Source organism: Saccopteryx leptura, chromosome 13, assembly GCF_036850995.1.
Source record: "Saccopteryx leptura isolate mSacLep1 chromosome 13, mSacLep1_pri_phased_curated, whole genome shotgun sequence".
Taxonomy (NCBI): domain Eukaryota; kingdom Metazoa; phylum Chordata; class Mammalia; order Chiroptera; family Emballonuridae; genus Saccopteryx; species Saccopteryx leptura.
In genome coordinates this window covers 1,708,478-1,721,046 of record NC_089515.1, presented here as the reverse complement: position 1 = coordinate 1,721,046, position 12,569 = coordinate 1,708,478, and the positions used below count along the sequence as shown (strand labels likewise).

Below are 12,569 nucleotides of genomic sequence, written 5' to 3'. Positions count from 1 at the left end.
GCTAAACAGGACCGTGACATTTTTTGCCCATTTAAAAGTCACAATTTTTTTTCTGGCAATTTAAAAAATACTGTGATGAGCAAACCTGCTTCCACTAATGTGGAGGAACAGGTAACCTACCCTCCTGCCTAAAAGAAATTAAAACCAGAAAACATCTGAAACAACGGTTTGCGAACATCAGACCTCAGGCAGGACAGGGCAGCCACTGCCAGGAGAAGGGCCGGGGTCCGTGGCTTCGGGCCAGGAGGACTTCCAGGTGAGTGTCCAGGTGAGTGTCCAGCAAGGTACAGGAGCAGTTCTAGTGATGACGTCTCGTCAGCCCCTTCCGGGCAGCTGAGAGCAGAGAGGCAGAACTCAGGAGCCAGGTCAGACTCACCTGCGTGTCACTGGAGGGCTGTCACCTGTGATCGCAGAGACTGGTGTCTGTCTTCGCTGATTTCTGCTCTTTATTTCTTCCTTCCTTTTGGTTGCTTTGGGTTTAATTTGCTCTTTACATCTGATTTCTGAAGGAGAAACAAAAATGGTCAATTTCAGAAATCCGACAATGGGGCACCATCACTAAAAATCCTGCAACATTAAAAAGATAATAAGGGGTACCCTGGCCGGTTGGCTCAGCGGTAGAGCGTCGGCCTAGCGTGCGGAGGACCCGGGTTCGATTCCCGGCCAGGGCACACAGGAGAAGCGCCCATTTACTTCTCCACCCCTCCGCCGCGCTTTCCTCTCTGTCTCTCTCTTCCCCTCCCGCAGCCAAGGCTCCATTGGAGCAAAGATGGCCCGGGCGCTGGGGATGGCTCCTCGGCCTCTGCCCCAGGCGCTAGAGTGGCTCTGGTCGCAATATGGCGACGCCCAGGATGGGCAGAGCATCGCCCCCTGGTGGGCAGAGCACCGCCCCCTGGTGGGCGTGCCGGGTGGATCCCGGTCGGGCGCATGCGGGAGTCTATCTGACTGTCTCTCCCTGTTTCCAGCTTCAGAAAAATGAAAAAAAAAAAAAAAAGATAATAAGGGGAATATCGTGAACTACTTTATGTCAATTGATTTGAAAACTTATGTGAAAGGAACAGATTTTTGGAAAAACAAAGCAGCAAAGCTGAGTCAAGAAGAAGTGAATGGCCTCAGTAGTCCTCTATCCATTAGATTAAAATTCTGCCTGACTTCCCTACAGAGAACTCTCCAGGGTTTTACTAGCAAATTCTGTCAAACGTTTAAGCAAGAAACAACAATTCTATGGAAACCCTTAAAGAAGTTTAAAGTGTAAGTGCTGCTGCCCAAGTGACCCTGTGGCAGGACCTCGGCCAACCACAAAAGCAGGGATGCTGCAGACAGACAACATCAGAGTCCTCCCCGAAGTACCACAAAATTCATAACACTTTAACAAATCAAATATGTGAAAGTATATGTCTTACACGTTTGTAAATGTGTGATAAAGCAGAGAAACAACAATGTAGCAGAAGTTATTACATCATCCCAAGGGATGCAGGCAGGCCTGGCTTCACATTCGTTCAGAAGTTAGTAAGTGGGGTCCTTGGGCTGCAGAGTGAAGACAGAAACCGCAGTCATCTCAGCAGTCGCAGAGAGAGCTTCGATGGAACCCTAACCATCTATGGTGAAACCCCAGCACCATGACTGGAAGGGGCTCCTCTAGTTTGTGAGGACCTTCTGCAGAAACCCAGGCGTGGGAGACAGCATGCGTGTTGCCTGAAGACCGGGAACGGGCCAGGGTGTTGCTGCGCCTCTCCCTCCACAGGGCGCTGGCGGCCAGCGGCCCACGGGTGGGCGGGAAGGAGAAGGCAGGTGCTTTGGAAAGAAAGAAGGGAGGCTCTCGCAAGTGGCAGAAGGCTTGACCGCTCTTTAGAAAGGCCTGACGAGTCCGCGCAAAAGACCGTGATGCGTATCAATGACTTCACATAGTTTGCAACATGCAAGGTCAGTCTGAAAACATCTTTCTTATATTAGCTATGAACAATTGAAACATAAGAAATAGCATCTCGAATAGCATTGCCACACTTAGGGGTGAATAGTGCAGTGTTCACACTGTACACTGGAAGCTGTGATCCACTGATGGGAGAAACGAGAGAAGCTTGGTGGGGCGCCTGTGTCAGCACGTCACTCCCTCAGCAGACCTTCCGGCCAGAACTTCGCAGGGTCCAAGGAAGACTCCCGAAGCTTCCAGCATGTGTGGGGCACGAGAATAAACAAGACAGTTGTAAAGAAAGCTAGTAAACTTGAAGACCTCACACTTTATGATTTCAAGACTCACTGTAAGGCACCTGCATTCAAGACACTGTGCTTTTGGCAGAAGGACGGAGACATGGACCCTGGAGCAGAGATGGACCCACACACACCACCCAGCAACTGACGGGAGAAACAGTTCACTGGAGAAAGGGCAGACTTTTAACCATTGGTGCTGGGACAGCTAGACATCCATATGCAAAATAAAAGCTTTTTTAAATACACTTTTCACCATTCACAAATGTTAAAATAGACTATACACCCAAATGTTAAAATTATAAAAGTTCTAGGAGAAAACGAGACAGAAAGCCTTGCGACCTTAGACTGGGTGAGGGCCCCTGCACACCGTCGCCGAGGGAGAGCACTGTTAGGTTAAGGTCACTCAGCCTACATCTGGGCTTGATGTCCCAGAGCCACAGGGTAAGTGCAGTGTGCCACACTCCACATCGCTGCCCCTCGTCCAGCCCTCCAGACCAGCATGAGCACTGGTGCCCTCCCTGTGGGCCCGCTGCTCAGCCTCTGTGGTCAGCCCGCCAGCCTGGCCAGTGAGCCCAAGAAAACCTTAGCCCCTCTTTGGAGTAGACACCGGGCCGCACACCCTGAGCACACGGGCAGCACGTAGCCTGCTGGGAGGCCACAGAACTGTGCAGTGTCACGTATGTGTGTATGGAGGAGGCATGCTTGCTGCTCACATCACTGGCTGCTGCTGCTGCTGCCCTCATCAGTGGCCACGTGTAGTGTGGACTCCAGGAGGGCATCCGACCGGGCCCACCCGGAGCTGCGCTCACACAGTGCAGCTCTGGAAAGAGGAGGGGGGCAGCCTGGGTGTCCTGGAGGAGCCCCACCGGCCTCAGGCCCAGGGTGGCAGCCAGCCCTCAGGGACGTCCCTGGAGCACAGCTGGTGAACAGCAGCCATCTTTCCCTCTCAAGAGATTCCTTGTCCTTCTCTGCTCCTTATCTTGGGTGTCAGGCTCCACTGGGTTGTTTGGAGGATGTAATTCCTTTTTAGGTCACTCAGATACTCCTCTTTGGAGAAAGCCTAACAAGGCCTGGCCGTTTCTATTTTTAGCGCTGACTCCGGGCCAGTGAGGGGCTGGTGAGCGGGCTGCTGTGTGCTTCCTGGGCGCTCTGCCCGCCCCTGCTCAGCACCTGCACAGCCTCAGGAGGGGGTTGCGTTGTGTTTGACTGCTTGCTACATGTGTCTTTTTTGCTAAAAATTTTAATTCACTCTCTTCCAAAATAGTCCTCTTTAGCGTTCCTATGAAAAAGCCCACATATTTTTATCAGTTGCCTACTTTTCTCCCTAAAATTAGAAGCAGCTCCATTTTTTTGTAGAATTTTGGGCAAGCAGATGTGCCACTTTGGACAGTGACTTGCCTGTGGTCCCAGGTGAAGGTGTGCCAGCATCACTGTCGGGCCACATGTTAGCCACTGGGCCAGAGCAGGGTTGGGGGCCTGTGCTGGGTCCTCACTTTGCTGCTGTGGGCCCTGCAGGGGTCTTTGTCCAGGGCCAGGCACTGTGACAGTGCATCGCTGAGCATCGCCCCCACCTGTGTGCTCAGTGGCATCATGCCAGGAGCTGGAACTGGGCCTCGTAGGGACGTTTGCACGGTGGAAATGGGTTTTGCCCCAGTGAGCTGGCTGTCAAGACACTTACCAGCACACCGCATTAAAGCAGGTTGAGTGGGTGCCGTCTCGCGGACCACTGAGAACACAGCTGTTCCAGGGCAGTGACCCTGGATGTTTTGGAGCTAGCACGGGGTTCCTGTGTCCAGCAGGTTGTTACAACACGAGGGTGCCCCTCGCCCTCCTTTTTTGAACCTAGCCCCTGCTCCGTCAGCCTCATTTCCCGGCCACGTGGTGTCTGGTGCCACCAGGAGGCTCCCACTGCCACACACAGCACCCCTAGCCTCACTCACTGGCAGAGGAATATCTCCTACTGTTGGCAAGAAGTCCCCACAGCATGCCACTAAAATTATTACCTTCTCATGCGCGATTTTGAATTTCTCACCTTGTGCGGTAGTTAAATCTATTTTAAAATGAAGTCCCTAAGTTGTGTGTCTCAATCTGCCTTTGAGTGACGTGGCTGAGATGCCCAGGCATGGGGGACTTACGTCTGCTTGGGCACCTGCCCTCCCGAGAGCTGCAGGCAGCGAGGTTTTCCAGCTGAGCTCCAGGTGGGCACTAAGACGAGACCTCTGCGTCTCTGTCCCGCCTGGGTGGTGGGACGATGAGGTTACTGGTTTTGTTCCCACCGAGTTCAATAGTGAGTGTGTTCAGCTTGTTTTGTTATGACGAGTTCAAATATACCACGAGAGGGTGGTACAGGGCACCCCGTGCCCATTGCCCGCCCAGCAGTTTCCACCTCAGAGCAGTGGGTTCAGCCAGGCCCCCACCCAACCTCCCACCCCAGCACCCACAGCAGCAGCAGTGGCGTCGCGCAGTGCCAGCACTCCCGTGTCTCGAGGAGAAGCTCAGACACAACCCTCAGAGTGTCAGGGTCACGACTGAGACCGACAGTCTTGCCCTGTCACTACGTGTCCAGGCCAGTGCAGCCCTCCCCAGTTCTCATCACGGCTTGTAGTGTGTGTATTGGAAAGAAGTGGTGTTTTGTTAGAAATTAACTTTCACACAACTTGATGAGGTGTAACTGGAGCACAATCGACTTCACATGTTTAGAGAGTGCCATTGGGTGAGTTTACGGGCCCATCTGCCCTGGGCAGCCTCATAGAACGGGTGTGCCCTGCGCCCTCATGGGGCCTTGTGCCCCTCACGCTGGCACCATGGGTTCGCTCCTTCCCGTGCTGTCCATCCTGTGCAGCGTCAGGTCAGGCAGCGTCGGGTCAGACAGCGTCGGGTCAGGCAGCGTCGGGTCAGACAGCGTCAGATGCTTCTGGTCGTTTGCCTTCCCTAGATGACTGTGTCTCTGTGGTCAGTCCGCAGGGCTTGTTTACGGCTAGCCCGGACCTTTCTCAGAGAGAGGGACTTCAGGGTGCCCCACAGCTGGTATCTGGGCTTTAGTGCAGAGGTTATGCTGTGCCGTCTGTGTCTCGGCTGACAGTGTGCACACACATACATGAGTGTGTATGTGCATGTGTGTTTCTGTGTTCAGCCACACGCACATATGGTGGTGCTGTCCTCCTGGTGGACTGTCATAGTCGTTACGAAATGTTCTTTGTCTTGGAGTTCTTCGTCTTTCACTGGCGTGGTCACTCCAGCCTTCCTGGCCTAACAGGCAAGCGGTGTCTTTTGTGTCCAGCACATCCATCTGTCCATCTTTCTGCTGGAAGTCCATCTCTGACGGGCAGCCTGTGCTCAGTCTTGCGTGCTCTGTGCAGTCACTCCGCCTTTGACCAGAGTGTTGAGACAGCGCTGCCTGGTCCAGCAGAACGTCCCTGATTGTAGGAATGTCCCGTTTCTAAGCTGCCCAGCACCACAGCCACTGGCCATATGTGGCTCTTGACCACTTAAAATGTGACTAGTGCTGAATTTTAAACATGTATTTACTTTTAATTAATTTGCATAGCCACACGGCCCCGAGGCTGCCTGCCTGTAGGGAGCAGCAAGACGATTAGACCACCGGCTTTGTCTGGGCTGCTGCTCACAGGTGCTCTCAGCTCACCCCGGGCTTCGTCCTTTCTGTGTTGCCCATTCCAGCTCCCTTTTTGGGTTATTTCATTTTTTTTACATTCATTTTAATTTTTCTGTTGGCTTTTTGCCTTTAAAAATTATTTTTAAGTGATTGCTTTAGATTTATGATCTGTAGGTCTAAATGTTTTACTGCTTTGAGTTGACATTATATTGCTTCGTGTACAATGTAGAAGCCTTGAAATCACATAGGTTTCTGTAGGGCTGCATATGATGTCTTGGTACGTTGAACCCCCAGTAGGCAGTACTAAGGTCAGCAAAGCACCCCACCCCTGGGCAAGCCCTGCCCGCTACCTGGTTTGAAATCAAATTTCAGTGGCGTGTGGCCACACCCACTCCTGCGGCATCCTCTGTGGCTGCTTGTGGCCACACTGGCAGAGAGGAGCTGCTGCCACGGAGATACTGTGGCCGCAAATCTCAGACCTGATGTGGCTCATGGGAAATGTTTGCCAGCCTCACTCTCTCAGATTCTTACAAAAGGCCGACAGAGATGGAATTCCTAGGTTTCTCTGTGTTGAAAACTGTTTTCTGTGGTTTGATATTTGAAGGACACTTGGCAGGATAGGTAATCCTTGGCCTGTGCTTCATTTCACTGGGTTCTTCCACTGCTGCCTTGGTTGACATGTTGGTTTTGACAAATCTGGTGCCAGTCTTTATAGATACAGATGTAGATACAGTGGTACCTTGAGATACGAATTTAATTCGTTCTGTAACTGAGCTCGTAAGTCAGTCAACTCGTATATCAAACTGCCGATACTGGATCCCTGCGCCAACGCACCAGCTAGGGGCAGCTTCCCGAATCACAACTCGTATCTCGGAATTTCGCTTGGATCTCGAACAAAAATACAGACTGAGTCGCAGCTTATATCTTAAAAAATTCATATGTTGGTCTGTTTGTATCTCAAGGTACCGCTGTATAGATATAGATATAGACACAGACACAGACATAGATGGAGGTACTTGAATGCTAACTGACCTTGTCCCTGGAGGCCTTGAAGACAGCGTCCTTGTCTTTGGACTCCGCAGTCTGACTGGGTCACGGCGTGGAGTTGCTTGTTCACTGGGTCACTATTCCCAAGTGCCCAGTGAACCCTGTCACTCTGTCAGCTCAGGTTTTTCCTATTTGGGAAGTTTTCTTGGATTATAATTTTAATTTCAGTTCTGGTCCCCTTTTGGTCTCTCTGCAGGGACCGTGATGATGCATGTTCTTTGCCCACCTCCACGGTCATGCCTTTCCCACTCTCTCATTATCATTTTACTCCCTGGTTGTTTTTCCGGCTTCAGGGCCTGTTGTGAACTGTTCTCTCAACCAAATCCCACATGTTGTGACTTCTTCCCTGCGATGATTTTGTGTCCATTCACTTCTTTCCTCGGGTCAGTCACATTTCTATCATTGCTTCGTGTACAATGTAGAAGCCTTGAAATCACATAGGTTTCTGTAGGGCTGCATATGATGTCTTGGTACGTTGAACCCCCAGTAGGCAGTACTAGGGTCAGCAAAGCACCCCACCCCTTTGTGACTGACCCGAGCCACATTCTATCTATTTAGTTTTGCAATTTTTTGAAGTTTATTTTATTATTTTTTTTATTGATTGATTTTAGAGAGACGGGGGGGGGGGGGGAAGAGCACTCATTTGTTGTCCCACTTCCTTGCAGGGTCCTAGTCTGCTTCCCACAGGTGCCCTGACCAGGGACTGAACCCACAACCTTGTTGACTCAGGATGACATCCCAACCCACTGAGCTAACCGGCCAGGGCTGAGTTTTGCATTTCTGATTTTGGTTTGTTCCTATTTTCAAATGCTTGCATGCACTGCATTCTGTTCGTTCTATAGGCTTGGGATTCTGTCCCATTTCCTGATTCTTTTTCTGGTTGGGGCCTTTTCCTCAGTTTACATGTGAGAATTTTTTCTTGCTTTTTATAGCAGCGTTGTAGGACTTGTATTCCCCTTCATTCATCTTAATGGTGTTAGAGTATTGTGTGGCATTCCTAGTTTAATAGCACCCTCTTCTGTCCATCCAGCCAAGTCCAGGTGTGTGAGGGACTTGCGACTGTCTGTCTATCTTGGCAGTGACTGGAGTAGTTTCAGGTCCTCTGTCCTGCAGGTCCACACCCTTCCTGCTCTTCTCCGCTGTTCCTCGTTGCCCACGCTGCCTCTCCCTCTCATCCTTTCTCTTCCCCAGAGCAGTGGGGATGTGCTGATAGGCCTGGGGCTTTCCTGTGCTGTCAGACCCTGGCTTCTGGCCACCCCTCCAAGCTGGCCTCAGGGCCTCCTCCCCCGCATCTCCTGATGCCAGTGTTGCAGGTCTACAATGTGCCCTTACAACTAGAAGCATGCAGGGTCTGCGTGGTCACTGCTGCTGGTTTCAAGGTTTTGTTCCTTCTGGTCTAGCCAGGGGGACCAGTGTCATGGTCCTTCACAGAGAGCCTCTGGCCTGCTGGCCTGTCTTGCGAGTCTGTCTCCACCCCCTGATCTTCGCTCTTCAGTGTCCCTCTTTTGCTTTCTATGGGTTTATTTGCTGCCGTCTGTGCTGCAGCAGCTCTGGATGGAGGGGGAGGGCAAGCCAGTTGCTGCAGGCTCTGGAGACAAGCACCCTCTTAGCCTCCAAGAGTCCAGGGCTTCTGTGCATCTCTACCACGGCCCTCAGCCTCTGGCCCCCACAGCCCCCACTTACCGGCCCTCCTGGCTCCCCGGTGGCCCCGCATCCTACTGCATCCTACTGCCACCTCATCACCCGGTAGTGGGACCCGTCGGTGACGCACTGCCCTGTGCTCCCAGAGGGCAGGTAGTGTGCCTTGTGCCACCTCATCACCCGGTAGTGGGACCTGTCGGTGACGCACTGCCCTGTGCTCCCGGAGGGCAGGTAGTGTGCCTGTGCCCTGTGCCCTCTGTGCGCTCCCCGGGACTTCAGGGAAGAGGCTGGCTGTGTTCTTGTGACTGGCACCACTCAGCAGATGGGAGCGGATGCTCCAACCCCCACTCCCTGGCAGCATGGTGGTAACAGGTGACAGGGCAAGGTCACCAGACACCGGGACCAGGGCTTGGGGTCTGGCTGGGGGCTGGTTGTCAGAGGTAAGTGAGGGGATGAAGCATGTCTTCAGGTCTCGAGGACAGCGCTGAGGTCTGACTCCATGACCCTCTGTCTGGTCTCTGGAGAGAGGAGCCCCAGGGCTCAGAAGATGACTACCACTTAGGTAAAGATGGGACCCTCAACCTGCAGAGGTCGGGCCTGGGACCATCTGTCCGGTCGAGGCCCCTGTCTTCTGCTTTGGGTGCTGACTGTCCTGGAGGGGCCAGGTCTCTGAGGGGAGTATATGTGCAGAGTTGATTCTAGAGCCGGGATTTAACACTGGATGTAACCAGAGCCTCAGGGACCCTCATCTCATGGCTGTCTGTGCTTCCTCCAGGTCGTCCACACTCACAAGCCGCACTTCATGGCCCTGCACTGCCAGGAGTTTGGGGGCAAGAACTACGAGGCCTCCATGGCTCACGTGGACAAGTTCGTCAAGTAAGTCCGGGGCTGTACATGTCCCTGCTTTTCCCGGGTGGGGTGTTGGGTGCTTTCTGTGGACACGTGGTGCAGCCTCATGTTGGTGAAGCCCCGTGGGTGAGCCACAGTTTTCCAAAGGGAAAAGGTGTGGCCCAGGTGTGTGATGGCATGACCCCTGGGAGGGTGGACCACGGGTGACAGTGATGCCTCGCCTTAGAGACTTCAGCCCTGGGTTCCAGGCAGAGGGTCCCATCGTGTGTGCCTGAGGCCACACCTTGTGTGGTCTGACGGCTGTCAGCCTGCTGCTGCTGAGGATGGGCGGGCAGACGGACAGACAGGCCTGGTTGTCATCTAGCAGCTCACAGCTGCGTCTCTCACAGTGGGATGGGGAAGCAGGGCCCTGGCTCTGCGTGGACTTGGAAGTGGGTGCGTGGGCACATGGGTGAGGGCAGAAGCAGAGGGGCATGCACTCGGTCCAACACGCTGAAAAGCGGCACCAGTCCAACGGCTGTGGAGCGCCCATTCTTTCTTCTGCTCTGCCTCTGGCCCACATGTCCTCTCTGCCTTCAGGCACCACTGTGTTCACCCTTGTGTCCCTGCAGTGTGACATTGTCTACCTGCCCCCGCCCTAACTCAGCACAGGGACTGCTTCCCCAGCAGTATGTGGAGAAGTGACACTTCCTGACTTCCAAGGCAGGTCACCCAGGGCTGCAGTGCAGGGCGGTGGGTCAGGCGTGGGGCTGCAGGGTCCCCAGGCTACAGGCGCAGTCTCTGCACCCTTCTCACTGAGGACAGTTCCAGCTGCAGTCACCAGCCTCAGGCCTCCTGTTGAGATTCCCCAGCATTTGGCTGAACACAAACCATCCATGTTTTCGGTTGTTAAATTATGGGGAAATTTGTTAAAGGGCAATTTAAAAAAATGCCAATTTTTCCCAAATAATCTATAATTTTAGGTAATTCTAATTAAAACATTTTCTTAACACTTGAGAAACTAATGCTGAAGTTTCTGTGGCCGAGCAGAGGGTTGGGACTGGCTGCAGTAAGTGTGACTCCTGAGGCATCGCCTGCCGGCCCTGAGGGTTCCCCACCCGCTGCCCCCAGGTGGTGGTGCGGGAGCGGGTCACCGTGTCCCCTGCGGGAACGAGATCGTGTGCCTGCTTCCCCTCTCGGTTCTCTCCCCACTCACAAGGCTGAATGAAGCTCAGGAAGCGTGCGACCAAAATGCAGGAGAAAATAGAGGTCGAGTTTGGATAGAGGTAGAGTTCTTTAAAGCGGTGCAGCAAGTGAGGCCTGTGAAAGAAAAGATCGATACATTTCACCTTGCCCAAATTTGAAACTATTTATCATAGACACTCTCTAAACAAAGAAAAATTTAGCCACATTTGGGGAAAGATGTCTGCAGCACACTATACTGACAAAATCTAGTATTAAATACATAAGGAACTTCTGCGTGTTGATAAGAAAAAACCACCCATTGGAAAAGCAGGGCGTTTCACAGCAGAGAGAAGGTGCTGGTGAGCAGCAGGAGCCCGCACGACTGCGAGCTCCACTCGTCCCTGCCATCCCGTGCTGTGGGCAGAGGTGTATCCAGGACACACATTGGCAGGATGTTGCTTTAAACAATGGTACCTGGACCATCTTCCTTCAGCCCGGGACTTGCCTTTCACCATTAGCACCAGTCCCCTGGCGCTCTGCGAGAGAACGCTTTGTCTTCCATGTTTCCACGATGTGTTTGTGAACAGTTCCCTGCCTCTCTGAGTCTGTTGGGCCTCACGCCGTCACCCTGTGCGGCCTCGCAGGCTGAGAGAACTGAGCCTCTTCCCTGCGTCTCCTTTGTGACGCCCCCTGGGGCCGGGCCTGGCGCTGGGTCGCAGCATCTCGATCATGTCTCACCTCAGTATGGTTTTCTCGGAGTGTTTCTGGCTGGGATTCTTGGGACCTTTTCAGGCTGCAGGTTTATCATTTTAATCAAACTTGGGGAAGGTGTGTCCACTGTTTCTTAAATAGTGTTTTCTTGTCCTGCCCTTCCCTGCCCTCAGGCTCCGACCCCCTGGTTTAGATGGTCCCTCGCGCCCCTCCTCCTGGGCGGGCTCCCTGTGTGAGTGGTCTCGGGCGCTGTGCTCTCAGCCCATCTCCTCCTCTGCGAGTGCCACTCAGGTGCCTCCAGCAGAATCATTTCTGACATTCTGTTTTTCTAGAACTGTTTTTGTTGTTCTCATCTCTGTCTTTCCTCTTGCTAATGTTTTCCTTTAAATCTTTGGTTGTATTTGTAACAGCTGTCTCAGGTTGTCTCAGTTATTCCATCATTTTGTCTGTCTGTCCTGTCTGTTTCTGTTGACAGCGTGTTTGTGGACTGCGGTCGTGTTCTGTTGTTCACCTGTGCTGATTTCCGAGATGACGCAGACACGAGTGGTCCAAGCGCCCGGGTTAGAGGCTGTTTTCCTCCTGTGGGGACTCTGGGTTTGCTCTCGCCGGGCCAGCTCTGTGAATTGGACCCACTCTCTCCCCAACCCATGTGCTGGCTATCACGTGACATCTGTGTCCCTGCACCACTGTCATGGGGCTGGGGCCACAGCAGTGAGCGGGGCAGGCTCCTGCTTCCTGTCCCTGTTCTGGTGCATCTGCGGACCTCTTGGGCACACGGTGGCTCCTGTGTCAGCCTCATTTGCAGAGATGGCAGGGAGGTCCTCTGCCATAGGCTCTCTGGGTTGTAGTTCTTACAACCCCTCCCTCTTCCTCCTCCTACCCTGTCTGGTGTTGTTTCCAGGGTGACGTCACATGTGGTACCCAAACCACCATCCTGGGTCTCACCAGCACCTGTGAACAGTGAGGCATCTATGTGACTTTTGACTAAAAACTCTTTTCCTTCCAGAGAGCTGCTGTCCAGCGACGCGATGAAGGAGTACAACCGGGCTCGCGTCTACCTGGACGAGAACTACAGGTCCCAGGAACACTTCACGGTGAGTGCCTGCCCCTGCGAGTGGCTGCCGAGCTGCCCTGCTCCTCATCCGTCGTCTGTCCATCAGTGGGAGAGCGGGCGGCCTGCGCTGCCACAGGGCATGCCTCCGTGCTGCAGTGAAGTGTTAAGTGGCTCCCTCGGGGTGGCTGCTGTTGGCATAGGTGAGGCCCGCGTGGTGGCTGGGAGGTGGACAGCCAAGGATGGGCCAGGGCCCCAGTGTGCAGGAAGCGAGAGTGGCCAGGG

The 12,569-nt window shown here is 53.3% G+C and overlaps 1 protein-coding gene across 2 annotated transcripts in view; it reads left to right on the top strand.

Annotated features, from left to right (window-relative positions):
- Positions 1–12,569, top strand: part of INPP5A (inositol polyphosphate-5-phosphatase A) — a 148,777-nt gene that overhangs the window by 49,956 nt on the left and 86,252 nt on the right. For both annotated transcript variants that reach the window (XM_066355184.1, XM_066355183.1), the window contains exons 3-4: positions 9,285–9,385; positions 12,240–12,327. In XM_066355184.1, coding sequence (XP_066211281.1) covers positions 9,285–9,385; positions 12,240–12,327 — 189 coding nt within the window. The remainder of the gene's footprint in view (positions 1–9,284; positions 9,386–12,239; positions 12,328–12,569) is intronic.